The 16,133-nt window shown below is 37.6% G+C and overlaps 1 protein-coding gene and 1 non-coding gene across 2 annotated transcripts; both read right to left on the bottom strand.

Annotated features, from left to right (window-relative positions):
* Window positions 1-8,247: 8,247 nt before the first annotated feature.
* On the bottom strand, window positions 8,248-11,534 carry LOC124642339 (F-box/LRR-repeat protein 14). Its single transcript, XM_047180726.1, has one exon. The coding sequence runs from the start codon at window positions 11,325-11,327 to the stop codon at window positions 9,990-9,992; it is 1,338 nt and encodes a 445-aa protein (XP_047036682.1). The 5' UTR covers window positions 11,328-11,534; the 3' UTR covers window positions 8,248-9,989.
* Window positions 11,535-14,055: 2,521 nt separating this feature from the next.
* On the bottom strand, window positions 14,056-14,174 carry LOC124642505. Its single transcript, XR_006985781.1, has one exon. It is a non-coding gene; the product is annotated as a 5S ribosomal RNA (ribosomal RNA).
* Between the last annotated feature and the right edge of the window lie 1,959 nt (window positions 14,175-16,133).

Genomic DNA, 16,133 nt, shown 5'->3' with positions numbered 1-16,133 from the left:
TTGACAGTTTAGCAGACCAGACACTAGAAGCCAACTTTAGCTTTATTTAAATAGAGGTGTAGACCAGCCTAGCTCAATGGTTGAGTTAATGAACTTTAATTCTAATAATTGCAGTCTGAGTGATATCATTTTGCACTACAATTGATGCTAGTTTTGTTTGTCACAGTAGTGCAATGACCTCGGAACATATTCGCACGTCACAATGGCTTTTGCAAATTTAACCGTCATTAAATTGCCCGCTAAATGAAATCATGATGACTGACAGTGACAGTGTTCCCAACTTCGTATATTCTGTTTTTTTAGTTTAGAATATTGTAGACACAACATGTTATAGATAGAGCTTCAGATGCTAGAAGTATTGTTGTGAATATTAAAAACAATGGTTTTTTTACCCGACTGCCAAGAATTGTAATGGTGCCGTTGCACTATAGAACAGTCGTCCAATTGCGATTGTTTCTGGTTTTCAGATCGTTAATGACATTTTTCAGGCTCTCCGGAACATTTTTTAAATGTATTCTGTTCTTTTTAAATTCTTCAGTCTTGATGATTTTGACATCGGTTATAACTTCTATGACAAAGTGTGAAATAATAAAAAGTCTTTAGTGTAAACCAAAAACTATAAGACATTGCTCCTCTTACCCATTCAGTCATCACTAATGACGAAGCAAATCCAAACTCTCTTACGAAACGGAATAAGGTCAGAATTAGATAGAGCTCTGCGCCAGTGGGCCGTATCAATTATAATCATCTAAAACCTTAGACAACGCCACCAACTGGAGACGTCATTGACCTGCCTTTTCTTCTGCCAAAGGTATACCCATACCACCGCTCATAGTCTCATATGAATGTGTGCTTCAAGTGTATGACCTGTTTTGTCAATTTATATTGTGCTTTCTTAACGATGTGATCGAAAATGCACTAGTGAGCTGCTACAATAAGCTGCATTGCATCGTCGGTTGCGCGTAGATTGGTAGCCTTTTAACCTACGTCAAAAAAGGAGGTTCTCACTTCGATCTGTATGTAGGTATATATATGTTTATTATCTCCCGTTTTCAGCATAGTATTTTTCGGACTTCGGAGATTTTCGAATTTTAGATGATTTTGGAAGATGTTATTGAAGTCGGTTTAAAAGGTTACATATAGGTCTTGCTTACAAGTATCATATATGGCGGTTCCAGCAGGTTCAATCTTCTAAATCTAAAACCCAGCAGAAATGACGTTGATTGCAGACTTAGTTTTAAAACGTCATCCATCAGTTGTGTCAAGGTCTCCCATTGTTGACGCCTCCATAACTTATTTCATTTCTATTGCTTCAAGTTTATTCTTTGTGATTTCATTCATGACGTTTGGATTTGGCAAAGTTATGTCTGCTATTGTTTGTCTGTCTATTTGTTTGTGTGTCTGTGATTTTGTTGTTGTGTGTTACTTGTGAAATTCCTATGTTTTGTGGTATGGGTTCATGTAATTGTGTCTTGTTCAAAACAAACTTTAATAATATGAGAGGATTTACTATGAGACAGAACTTTACAAAAAAAATAAGTGTGGCACTCGGGGACTGCCGCGGTAAAGCTATTGCATAGCATTCTGTATTGTATTCGTCCGATTTCGGAGCAGCTCGTCTCGATTCGGGCGAGTTCCGTAAAGTCGTACAATACGTCTAATCGCACGACACACAGCGCCGTGTCGAAGACTGCCGAACTGACACGACGTTAGACGATGCACGGCCTTCAAGCCACACCTCCGTGCCCGTCGGAGTGGGGAGCGTGAGGTTTTTTCGATACGGAATTTCTGGATTTGGTCCCCGCGCTCAAGGCCTGCGATAGAAGCTATGCAATAGCTTAAAAGCTACTAGAATTAGTTATACAAATTGACTTTTTTAGAATAAATCATTGCAAATGTTTACTGATATATAAGCGGTTGTCAAAACTTTAGAATCTCTTCCTCTACAATTTATATTAATATTAACAAACACATACAGTTTTGTCATCTATCTTACCTGTAACAATGACATCTATGTAAAGTCCTACACTGTTTTTGAAATATTTTTTAACAAAACTAAATTGTTGCAATACTAAGAAATTGTCAAAGAAACCCCGTTCTTTCTTTACAATCAGTTTCTTATAGAATGGTTCATTATCCTAATTTAGTTCATTCATCAACTTTGTATTATCAATGTTCGTACCTATGTGGGAATATAATTTATCATTATATTCGCTATATCATCGCCCACAGTTTTTATTTATCATTTCTATAGAAAATTGGGGTTAATATCCAAGAGTAATTTTTGGAATTCTATTCAATATTCAGTAAGTATATTAATTTTATTGAGTCCAATAGATAATATTAGGTACATTTATGAATTTTTGTATCCCTAAAACTTATTTTTTTCTGTATATATAGGTAAATTCTTAAAAAAATAAATGTACTAATAGCTTTACCAATACTAATAGTCTACTTATCTCTTACAGTTAAGTCTTTAAGTTAAGTTAAGCAACTCATAAGTTAATTATTTTCTCCAAGAGCCGATGATTTGGTTTCCCAACTGACTTGATGATTATCAAGTATATCATCATCATCATTCTTGCAATATGCACCATTATTAAAGTTGGTTCCATCTTTCGGCGTTTTCGCTACTCAGATCTGTTTTTACCTACATATGTCAGCATCAAAGAATATTCACTAGTAATAAAGTAACTATCCTTCAGCCATTGACAAACTGTCCACCTATAGTCACAACAGCGGACCATTTCAAACGTTCAAAGCAAAATAAACATAGAAAAATGACAAACAAAACAAAGAAAGCAATAATTACTAACTAACAGCATAATTAAAGGTCGGCGTAAACAAAATACATTTGTACCAAAACTTATACTAGTCATTAAGAAATAAACAAAAATGACAAAAGACTAAAATCTAACGGAACTGTTTTTGGTATATTAAGAACAAAAGTTATTTCATTGCACATTGAAGGTCTTTGTAAGTTAACAAGGGCATTCAACAAAAATGACAGAACTATATGAAACGGCCTTATGCTCCGTTAAAATTGTTTTATTGGTGTTACAAATGAAAGTAAAACTGTAATATGGATGCCGACGAAGATCAAAGAATTGAAGGATAATTGTTCTGAATTGAAAATCTCCTCTTTTTTTGAGAAGTTAGGTAAAAGTATTTTTATGGATTTCAAACTGTTTGGCTGCGTGGTGTACTTACTATTTTGTTGCTTAAAACTACTGCACAGCAATTCACTTATCTTAAGACTTGCACAGTTACGTAAAGGTAGTGATATCGTGACAAATATAGGCCGAAACGCAATAATCCTATCCTATTTTAAATATGCAATCGACTCTTAAAAGAGAGAGACTTCTTAGTCGCAGTTCAGATAAAAAAAATCCGTCCAAAATGGAAATAATCTTTAACACAGAATAGTTCAAAAACTGTTTACAAGTCCCTTATAAACTGAGCTACCATAAAACAATAAATTTATAAGCTAACATTCTTAAATGAAAGTAAACTTAGCTCAAGTAGAAAGTTGACGCCTGAGAATATTTCTGTCAACAAAAGAGTTTCTTACTACGGGAATCATTTTACAACGGAGTTTAAAACAGTACGAGTATTGTTTGCATCAGGTAACTGCTTTCTGGTTACTGCGGCCCTGGTACATAAAGGGCTTAAGAAGGAACATGGTGGGTTTCAGTCGGTAAGAACCGACATTTTCTCAAGTTTGATCAAATCCCATAAAAAGGTAACTGCTTTCTTTTAGATATAGGACCCCTCTTGCTGCGAGCAAGTACAAAATTCTGTACAAACCTATTTTTGCAAAGAAGAAGGATGTGAACAAAAAATACCAATAAAAAAAAATTGCAAGAGCCGAGTCAGAATGCAATTATACTACCTCCCACATTTTTTTTGATTTTTTTATCCTATCCTAGACTTCGTTGCATTCCACATTTTCACAAATACTTATCCATAAAAATAGATAAAGATCTATCTATAAAGATAGAAGTATGTTCGATAGTGATTGAAAATCGGTCCCGGCCGGACTGAAAAACTAATATTCGGGAAATATTTAAAATAATTGGTTAGTTGGTCCAACATAGCTTACCAAAATTTTATTTTCTTCCCAAAAAAGGGGTTCTTGAGTACTGGTTTAAAGTATAGACAAAAAAGAGTTTTCCAACGAAAGTGATAATAACACCAATAATCACGGATGACGGGGAGTAGCGACCCCGCGGGGCTATATATCAGAGTGCTCCAGGGAGAGTATACTGTCCCCCATCTCCGGCCTGCCGGAGTGAAGCATGACGGGGAATAGGTCTCCCGCCTCTTGGCTTACCTTCATCGGCCGGTCAGAGTGGAGTCGCTAGAGCAGGGTTAGCAGCCCGCTCGGAGGGTAGGTGCCTCGTGGTAAGTTGCGAGTGGGCCGGTGATGCTGGACCCACAGGGAGCGCGTGATCTGCGTTTAAAGTCCGCCGAGGTATCCTCACCCTTCAGCCGCTCATGTACTTGTTGCCCCCTTGTTGCGATTTAGCGACTGATTCCCGGGGGCCAGTAAGTGAGGTGGCGAGTCTCCACCTGCCATTTGTACATGTATTTAATACATTGTCATCGGCAGGTGCCATAGTTCCCGTAGTTTCCCCATTCCTAGTCCATTAGCATCCCATCACCATAGCCCAAGTAGTTTTCATCCATAGTTAGCAATAGTTTAGCACAGAATCTGGGATTGTCCTTGGGTACATTTCTATAGTGTATACAGGGATAATCGTCGGTTTTATGTCAGCACTTCATTAAAATTGTCTCAAAAGGGCTTCAGCGTGTTGGCTTCGGCCCCACGTTCGCCTCCCAAAAATCCGGGACTCTATAGTCCCGAGGTCTGGTAGAGACATACAAGCCAATAATCATAATAATTGTTGAGTTCATACATAACTGCGTACCGTATTATATTACAGGTAACAAGACTACAAATCCATTGTTTCAAAAATCTGTTAGTTCTAAGAATGTTTTCAAATCCGATTACTGTTTCATTAGTAACGGCTAGTTTTTTTAACATTTCTTGTTGTTAAAAACTATGTGTAATAATATGTTATTAGGAGCATTCGTTACAGTGAGTTCTAGAATTAGGCAAACAATTGAATACTTTAGATTTTCCGCGGATTTTCGACTGATGGAGTCCGTTGGTTTGTCTACTTTTTGTTCTTCGATGGATTTGTCAAGTGGCTCTGTTTATTCTTCAGCCTTACTTTCGTATTAACATCATTTAAGATTAGATTCAGCCCGCAGTTCTACTCGCATCCCGAGGACACTACTTCTTGCATATAGGTAAAAATATCCTAGATGTGTTATTTTGTATTGCAATTTATATGACTACATTACAGCTTACTGGAAGCAGACCTCAATATAGTAGGGTAAAGGCTAGGCAGATGATTTTCATATTTAATACTTTAAATGTTGATTAGGTACGTGAAAAGAATATCATAAACAAGAACTTGGATGACGTCAGGGCGTGTCGAATTTTATAATTTAAAAGGCCAAGAAGCGCATGAGTCAATACGAGGTAATTTTATGAATCAGTCACTACCTGAAATCTAATTGGTTTTCCTGCTAATTCATTAAGGATTATAAGCCATCGTTGTGCAGATGAAAAACTAGAACGCCTTGCAGCAGTTTAATAAATAAATTAATTATTTCATATTTTAAGTTTTTACATAATATTCCGATACAACCATCAAAATTCCATATTTTTCATTAAAAAACATATCGAAAGACCAGCTTATTTTTGTCAATGTGCATTGGTCCTATAAGTTGACTATTCTTTACAAAAACTCAACATACTTCTATATTTGTGTTATTTCAATATGGATTTCAAAATTATCTATAGAGTCACATAAATTAATAAAATTTTAATCCTAACTAGTGGTTTCAATTGTAACTAAAGTATTAGATTTCATATCGAGGGTGAATGTTTCTACGTACATTCTCTTGGGAGATTACAAGTTCAAAAAGGGAGACTTTGAGGGGTCCAAACAGACGGGGCTTGTTCTTATCTCTGTACCCAAATGTTGTAATATGTGAAAAATAATATATGAAAACGTACTTTAACCAATTTTACCAGTTAACTATGATATCGGTTTAGGTAAAAAAGTATATTTAAGATTTATTCTCGCTGCGGTTTGCAATAATCTATCCTTCAAAAAATTAATGCAAAATTTGAAAATGACAACGATTTGGCCAAGTTTTATATAAATGGCATTATTTCAAACATTAACATAACATTAAAAATTTCCTAAATCCATCAAAACTGAATCTTGCTACTCCGATTCCTACTCTGATTTATTTCCCTCTAAGTTTAAATTATTGAATATTGAATTGATAAAGGATAGTATTATTTAAATTAGAACTGCAAATAAGGGATCTACGGACCAAGCCTCTCCAAAAATACCATTTATATATTTACCAAAATAACCAAAGTTAAAAGGACCAAAATGTCTGGTCCTCTGAACCACCAATTTCTAGATACAACTAAAACAAAACAACATTACGTCATCCCACATGTATTGTACGAACACAGATAGTTCGTATTTACATACATTGGTAATGTGCAGTTTTCTACACAAACACGGCCACGGGTTATCGAGTCAGCTCACCTATCTTGCCCGATTATCACATTCCTGGGTATCTCCAAGATGGCGTCTATGAAACGTCATTTTGAATTTTGTTAAAGATTTTGAACCGACTTCCCAAAAGGTCTTAATTTGTCACAATCTTTTTTAACACTATTAATGGTTATAGTTATATATTATATTGTATTAATGGTTAGGCATAACTTTTTATCATCTACTTAGTCTTATCCAAACTATATTAGGGTCGGATTCTGGTCTAAAGAGACGGCTTAGTGCCAGTGTTCTACATGAAGTGACTCCTCAACCTAATAACATGAGCAACTCGAAATACAAGTTTTTTTAATTAATTTTTTTTTAATGTTATTAGGCAGAAAATACATAAGTAATTCTCAAAATTCTAATAGATACTTATTGTGTTTAAAGGTCTAAATTATATCTTATCATATTTTAAAATATCACTGCCTTTAAAAAGAAACATTGTGCAACTTTTGAATCGCAATTTAGTCATTTATCTGTGTGACATTTAATTAAGATAGGTATCCGAATTTTAAGTATTTACTAAATATTCATTAATTATTCTAAAATCAATAAATTTATTTTATTTTGGGATATTTATACATTTTTTGCTTCCGGCACCCAAAATAATGGATGTCACTTTGGACAAAGAACAGGCATTGCTATCCAACGTGACTATTTCTCTTGGTATGACCCAAGTTGACTGAATTGCATTATTTTTCTTCCGTATTGTAATTTTTATACTTCTTTTGTGTGCTTAATTACACGTCAATTACGCGAAATTACATATAGCTATTACTTCATAGTTTTAATATTTAGTTTTATCCTTTTTGCTATCTTTTCAATATCTTATCCTACAATCCATATACCATATCTATATGGTATCACCATTTTGATATTATATCATACCTATTCTAAAATAATACCGCTATCATTCTTTATGTAGTAGGTAAATACCTACATATATACATCATGTGTGCGTTTTCAAAAACAAATGTATTATTGTTTTGCCTTCATTTAGCTGGGAAAAACAATTGAATCTCAAATGTATGTAATAGGTATTAGTCAGTAGTTATTAACGGCTAATTACAATAATTATTATGTATGACTGGCTGTTATTCAATGATTTAGTAACTTAGGGCCATACCCAATATTCTGTCTATCTATTGATTTGGTTACTTACTATGAGGCTTTGTAAGTAATATGTATTTGACACTCAATCAACACTGTTGGTTGATCTTCCCTCTTCATAAACAATTTCAGTAGCTATTTGTTTTCTGATCATTTTAAAGATTCTCTAACATAGCATTAAATCATCAATCTATCCTTCAGGAATCCATATCTATCCTTCATCTATCCTAAGTTCTCCAATATTTTTTTACTGTTTTCTTCATGAAACTGTTTGTTTTTTGCAGTTGCAATATGGTCTAGATAACTATAAATTTTAGACTGCAGAGCTGTTGCTGGCTTTTAATATTATTTAAAAGGAGATTGTTCTTGGAGAGCCATAAATGTTACCTATTTGGTTATTACTGAACAGTCTTATTTTAAGAGCTATGTGTATGAGTCGCTCGAGATGCTTTAGTTAGAAGGTAAAGAAATAAAATGTCCAAAATAATTTGTAACTTAAACGATGACTTTTAATACACTTTTCTCCTATATTACATTCGTTTTGTACAAAAACAACGTATCATTGAAGTATACAACGTATTTTATTCATTTTTAATTCGATCTTACACGACAATCACATTGCCTACACTAAAACAATTAACACTAATAATTATAATATCAAAAATTACGTATAAACGAGATCTTTATACATTGGGAGACTTCATTGAAACAATTTGTAGATAAAGATCAGGAAAACATCCACAACTTTAATTTGACAAAAAAACTTTAAGAAAACAAAAGTTGTTGATGGTTCAAAAATATTGGAAGCCAAAATTCATATTTTAGCCTAGAAAAAAGACACAAAAGTTACTATGGAAGTATATGGATAAGAAATTGTTCGTCAAAATTGTATCGAAGAAGTTTCAGTCGTTTGACTAAAAACTATTTTGAATAACCTTATCGAACTTTAGGTAATAATTTACGCGAAACATCCCACAAAATCAGATTAGATAAAAACCCGTGGATTTTACAAAAGTAATTGTGATTATTTTGTAATTTTCCATCGTTTTGGTGAACAAAAAGAAACGATTTGGCAAATCATATTTTAATGATTGAATATTTGTCACAAATTATTGGCTGGCCATTGTTATACGCGTCGGCAGTTAGCAAATGTGGAGTAACAATAATAATCGAGTTATGTCACTATTTGTACAATGTTTTCCTATGAAATCTCGGCCGTGTATATGATAAATGGTTTCTATACATCACTGTCATGTATGTATTACGTCATTGTAACAAAATGTATAACATCATCGGTTCAATCTTCTAGCGCTTCTCACAAAACTTCGTCTACATCAGCGTTTTACTTGTAAATTTTCTTTTCTTGTTCATTTTACTAAAGGAAAGATTGATCTTAGTCAGTATTAGCTTATTTTTAACCATTGTCTATAAAGGAAGTATCACTTTTAGCCATTTGTTTTAATAGCTATATCGGTTTGGCAATATAGTTTTTAAACAATGGTACAAGTAATTTACATTGGCCATTTCGGAATCAATTAATCATAGTATAAAATGCCTGTTATTGAACTTTAGGCCGATTCATAAAGTAAAATAAACTCATACATACACGTTACTGGAAGATTCATGTAATATTAAAACAATTGTCATCTCCCAAATCACGCTTCCATCACAAAATTAAATATAAAAACCTAACGTTTAACAATTTGGATAGTTTCCTAACTTCTCGCATAAGATCGAATTAAAAATATTGATAAATTTCAAGAATGGCTAAATATCTACCTAACTAATGGAGCAAAATATTATTTTGTTAAACCAGACCTTTTTAAAATTACAAAACTTGAGACATTAACATAGAATTGCGTCACACTCGACAATAACAAAATAAACGAAGACAATAAGGAGAACTGAGAACATTCAAAAAGGCCTGACTCAACATTGCGACTAGGCATTGGGGCAACTTTCTTCGAGAAACTTAACCAAAACTTGTCTTTTACTTAACACAAACTGAATCTGACACAACAAACAACACAAATGGCTTATAAACAGAAACATACAACAGAAAGCCGCCCCATATCCTAAATAATAATTCGATAGTTTAATATCTTAAAATTGGTTAATTCTTTTATTCACTGTCCAGAGTATACCTACAACCTTGGCGCTCCTTCACTTCAACATGGCCGTCGCACTCACACACGCGCGCACAGACACTAACTAGTGTGTGTGTGGTCACCGCACATGCCACAGACCGAGGTTAAGTACCATGAGCCGAGGCAACTTCACGATGTGGTCTAAGCCTTGCGGAGTGATACACGTACAACCGTACAAGTCTATCTCTATCAGATTGTGTAAGCCGTCCCCGAGCGCCCGCAGGCCTCTATCGGTGACCCGAGTGCACTGTCCTATATTTAGCGTTTCTAGCTGTGATAGCCTGGCGACCCGCTCCAGGCCCTCGTCCGTGAGGCGGCAGGCGCTCAGCGACAGCGAGCGGAGCCCTGACAGGCCCAGCGTCGCGTGCGACAGAGCCTCGTCGCCCACCTTGTCGCAGAACGACACGTCCAGCGCCCTCAGCCGGCCGCTCTCCGCCAGGTGCGCCACCCCTGCGTCCGATATCCCGTCGCAAGCCCTCAAGTTTATATCCTCTAAGTACGGCAGTCGCGCCAAATGCCTCAGTCCTGCGTCTGTGACTGCCACGCAGAATGACAGATTTATGGATTTAAGTTTAGGAAGACCTGTGGCTGTGTGCTTCAGCGCTTCGTCCGTTAACCTTTGGCAGTCTTGTAGTCCCAAATGCTCCAGCTCCGGTGTGCCTCGCGCTTCGCCGCCGCCGCACAGATGCGCTATCCCCGCATCGTTCACGTGCCAGCACGACCGTAAGTTCAAGTGACGTAGTTTTCTGAGCCCCCATGCGATAAGCAACAATCCCGTATCTGTTATGTTGCAACACCCGCCCAGTTCTAACTCTTCCAAGTTTTTGAGCGATTGTGCTATTCTGCCGAGTGACGAGTCGGTCACTTGCTTGCATAGTGAGAGATCTAGTCTACGTAATGCTGGTAATTCAGCAGCGAACGCGCTCGCCAGAGCAGCGTCCGTCACACTGTAGCAGCCACTGAGGGACAACGACTCTAGTCCTGGCAGCGCGGCCACGGCATCCCTGAGTCCGCGGCGGAGGGACAGCACTTGTAACTTCCGCACTCCTCGCCTGGCTAGCGACTGGAACAGCACGGGCGCGGGCCGCCTCAGGTGCAGGGCAGCTTCTACTCCACGCCACACGGACCGGCGATCAGCTGCGTCTCTCCAAGCGCGGCAAACCTGCGCCGCGCGGCCCCTGTCCCGCACCGGCAGCCTTTCGAATATGAGAGCTAACAGTTCCGGGTACAGCCGCGAGATGTGAGTTCCCTGAGGCTCCTGTGGCGGCTCGGGCACGTGAGGCACGGGCAAGTGTGGCCGGTGTAGTCTGTAGGGCGCACTGCGTAGTTTTCTTCTATTCGTACTGGGCTCTCTAAGTTCGGTAAGTCCGAGGCGATCGTCCCGCCAGGACATCACTTCCTCCGTCCACCCACTCATTGCGACGTCACTGTACACTATAACATGTCACGATGCATCGGACCGGTTTTCGGTGAAACTCGTATAGTGGGGAGCGCGCGCGGCGTGCGTCGGTCCCGCGTGGCCGCTCCTCGTGTACTGGCGCTCGGCGGAGAGTGCCGCCCCCCCGCGGCGCCCGCGGCCGCCCGAGCGCGGCTATTGGTCGCGGTCGCCGGCACGTGACGCGCGTCGTATCGATTCGGAGGCTCTGCGGCGGCATTTTTAAGTTGGCGGGCCGAGAGCCCGCCTTCGCCCCGCGCGGCCCCCGTCGCCCGCGCGATATACCAAGCAGCCCGGCAGATGAGTCTACTCGGAGACTTTATACCTAGTACAATTTTATTGCTAAGTTCCTATTTTCTATTAGCTCAGTAGTGCTGATGAATTTCAATGGCGTAGGTACTACTGCTATGGTCTTCTAGTCCGTAAATATTTTTAAGTTTTAGACTATATACATAATGTTATTTACATAATTGTATTTATTACATTTTCTAAGTGTCACGAGCTATTCATTTTCATAGTCAAACCTTGAGGCAGGCTCTGACTGACCTCCCATTCCATAACGTAATCATATAAGGCGATATCTACGTTTTGTTGTCTCGGGGAGACTTGTGAATTAAAGGCATAATACCTAGTCTATGGAAACATCATATTCTTTGACCCCAGTGATAAGGCGGCAAAACAACTCGGCGCGACGTATATTTTCGTTCGCGGTGCACTTGCCGACGACTTGCGACCACTTTACAAAGACCCCTGTCAACTGGCGCGACGTTCCTTACCCCTATACACTTAAGAAGTGCCCCATGTTGTGACACAGACCAGAATAAATTGGCTTTTTGATAACACCAGCCAACTATTACAAGGGCGACCGGTTGCGAGCGTTCCAAATATGAATTTCGAATTGAAACGTGTTCCAGAATGGAACGCGAGCGAGTTGGCGAGCGGGCCGGGCCGTTTAGAAAATTAACGGGCCTACGTGGTCCTTGTTTAATCAAAATTGGTCCTTTTGAGCTTTTTACCTAAGTAGCTACGAAGCGTAGAGAGACATGTAGGTATAAAGCTTTCAAAAGTTTTAAATTAAGTTTTTATTGCAAAGAAGCATTTACTTATCAGTTTATATTAACTGTTTACGATGCAAGCAGATCACTCTCAAAGTAGGTCGTGAGAAAAGTTTTCACAGTTCTGTTAAAAGAGAACGGTTTATTTCGAACCGGAAATACGAGAATGTCCCATTTCAAATTGGTTTTATTTATGTACGAGAATAACATCTTAACATTAGTACAGTTTTTAAATTAAATTCTAAAGGTATTTAACAGTTTAACATACAAAATAAAAAATAAGTAAAAAGAGACACCGCTCGCGGACCAAAGGGCTAATGTTTAATATTGATAATGTACCTACATTTTAGCTACTAAATGAGAATTTAACTAAATAATAATGTAAAAGCTAATACCTACTAAAGGTAATTCTGACAAAGAAGTAATGAAAAACATAATACCTATAGATTTTAGGAAGGAGATCTAATGTCTCACATGCATGGCTCCCTATTTATTCATGTTATATTTAAATCAATATTCACATCCCAACATGTTTGCGTCGTACAGTTTTCTTAATTTTTTAATCACTATCGGAGCTTTTTTACTAAAGTACCTAGCACTCACTGTTACCGCTCGCGCTGGCACACGATGGCATAGAAACATATAAATAAAAACATTATACCTTACTACAAGCACGAAAACATAAGTTTTTTTTTTTAGGTTTCCAAAAGGAAAATTGGGACTCCATCACTAAAACCCATTTTGTTCGTCTGACCACAGATTGCTGTCATAGTTACTACGTCTGACACCGAGCGTATCTCATCGAAAATTATTGACTGGCGATCTCTGCCCCCATTAAAACAAATAAATAAAATAGGTACCTACTGAAAACTACTACATATGAAAAATAAACTTATGTAAAATAAATTTAAGGGGGCCTCCATACAGCAAAGATATTTTTTGTCGTTTTATAGATAATGTTAGATAGGTAAGTACAAGAGTCCGACTCGCACTTCGCCCGTTTTTTAATATTTCCTGTCTAATTTTGTCATTCTCCATAATTCTAGAGCTAGCTCACTAAACATATGATTTGCTTATTGTCAATGATATAAAGTGGACATTAATTTTAAGTGGCATTAATTCTAGAGCCTTTTTGTTAAATAGCCCGAAGGCACAGTTTTACAACGACTCTGGACTAGACTAGGCGCCACATAGTAGAACTGGGTTCATTAACTAACTTCTGCCTGCGGTTTCGCCCGTTTCTCGAGGAAGTTTTCCGCACGTGGATTAAAAGTAGCCTACCTATATGTAATACTGATACATGTACCTATAAGCTATATTACTGCCAAGTTTGATCAAAATCCATCGAGTAGTTTTTGTGTGAGAAAGGAACAAACATTCACGTTTCTACAAAGTTTAGCCTTTATAAAGTGAACTACTATACAAGGGGCACCTAGGAAAATATGCAAATGCTCTAAATAAACCTTTCTGTTTCCCTCTATTTCCATTTAGTTTTTATAAGAAGTTGTGAACTTTTTTATTTAGGAAGTCAGGTAGGTAAAACTCACCGTGCAGCTTTTGCTTTTATTGTTGCCATCAAAACAAGAAACTTGCTTGCTCAAAACGAACTTCTGTCTGATACAGATAAAATTAAATTATAACAAAACAAGCCAAAAAGTCAACGTCACGCGGTGTTCCCAGGCGGTCACCCATCCAAGTACTGACCGCGCCCGATGTTGCTTAACTTCGGTGATCGGACGAGAACCGGTGTTTTCAACGTGGTATGGACGTTGACGAATGTTATATAGTTCAAAACACGTCATCTTCTATTATGTCAGAGTAACGTTTTTTAATGTATATTTACCGAAAAAGTGACAATAATGTAATTGCCAGATATTACTAACCGAGACCCGTGAAACACATAGTTAGGAATAGCTTACCCGTCAGATACCTAAACTATCTGATAGGTGAAGTCACTAGTCTTGGTTCCCATAGGTGCTGTACAAAGGATTGAGTGCTAAACTAAAATTTTCCTAATACCTAAACAGAATTTTCTTTCGAATTACCTATTTACTTATAAATTAATATCACAACAATCTAAAATATTCACAAAACAACATTCATCATAACTTCATGTCATAACGGGGAATTTGCGAGCGAATTTAAACTTTTTTTTTTCTCAAAACAGGATGCTCCGAGCGAATTTTTTGTACCATCCCTTTTTACCGCCTACCTGAGCAAACCCATATGGTTCGGATTTCAAGTTTTACAACAAAACTAACACAAGAAATATTAAATATTGTGTGAAACTTTTTAAAAGGCGAGAGCATTCTTGAATGTTGTTTGGTCGGTATTTAGTTACATTATAAGAGCAAGTAGGAAGGTTTGTATTTTTAAGTTTGTAATGTAGTAAATTGTGCTCCTGGTATCTATTTACTTAGGTATTAAATTATGTACCTACATTCTTTTTGCAAGTAAACATTTTCTATTTCTATTCTTCTTCTATTTTCTATTTCTAAAATAAATTTGATCAATGAGGAGCCCGTATTAATTGCATCAACATAAATGACATATAGACATATTTTCTTGTCGTCAAATAAATAATATTTTAACAAAAAAAACGAAGTCAAAAAAGTAAAGCGAATGAAGATCATTTTAAGTCCTGCCGGGGCTGCGGGTTGTTCGAAAGAGATACCGCGGCCCTGGTACATAAAAGGCCTATGACGGAACACGACGATTTTAGTCAGTAAGAGTCTGACACTCCCTCACCGCTGCTAACCCACAGCGGGAGGGGTCATTTGATGATTTTACGTCGATAAAAAAAAAAAAAAAGATCATTTTAAGTTTTAAGGATCCAAGTACGGCCATCTAGTATTGAATAGCTAAAGTGTATTCTGCGCCATCTCGTGGTGAGTAGTTGTACTATCATCTTCACCAGTTGTCAACTTAACAAAATAGTTGCTAAAGTAAGCAATAGATGGCGCTGTCGTAAGGTAGATGTCACTGAAATCGAATTTGATAATGTTAATTTTACTTCTGAATTGTAAGACTCTCCAGGTTGTAGTGGTGGAAAGTGTCTCTAGTATACTCGTTGGAGAAAAACCAGTTTACTAATTCAGTTTACAATTAGCATTTATTCTCAAGTTTCACAAATTCGTATGTATTATTATCTAACTCAAACACAAAATTACCACCATTCAAGTCGCTAACTCAAAAAACCCACCCCGACCAGCTAAGTAGCGTCTTTTATTCCCCTTCTTTTGTTTTTCTTTTTTTTAAAGAAACCCGCGTTCCGTCTGACGTCAGTTGTCAGTTGCCAGTTCTCAAAACCTTTTACAATCGAAAGAGTTTTAAACACTATTAAATTGTAAAACCTTACACTCGACCATCCTGATGTCGTGTATGTCCTCATACACGTATTCACCAAACGGACCTTACACTTGGCTGATCGTGTCCTCGAGAAATCATGGATGCGTTTTTTTCCGTTGCTTGTAAATATCTCCGTTTATATGGAAAACATGCATAGTCCAACACACTGAAAATGTGGATGCATTTTCACGCGCGTTCATGCGGATCACGCGCATACACGCGGAGAAACACGCACCCCCGCGCGTAGGTGCGGGGCGAGATGCAAGGTATGGCACACTGAATCCCACAGTGCCGCGCGTGATTTTGAATGGGCGTGACGTGTATATTTGAAAATGGAACTCGATGAGAGCCGCCGTGCGTGAATCTACTGAACGCATCTACGCGC

This window comes from Helicoverpa zea, chromosome 24 (assembly GCF_022581195.2).
Source record: "Helicoverpa zea isolate HzStark_Cry1AcR chromosome 24, ilHelZeax1.1, whole genome shotgun sequence".
Classification (NCBI taxonomy): Eukaryota; Metazoa; Arthropoda; class Insecta; order Lepidoptera; family Noctuidae; genus Helicoverpa; species Helicoverpa zea.
This window is presented reverse-complemented; position numbering and strand designations above follow the sequence as displayed.

Coding starts and splice junctions, on each gene's coding strand:
- LOC124642339 (XM_047180726.1), bottom strand. CDS start 11,327: ATGAGTGGGTGGACGGAGGAAGTGATGTCCTGGCGGGACGATCGCCTC.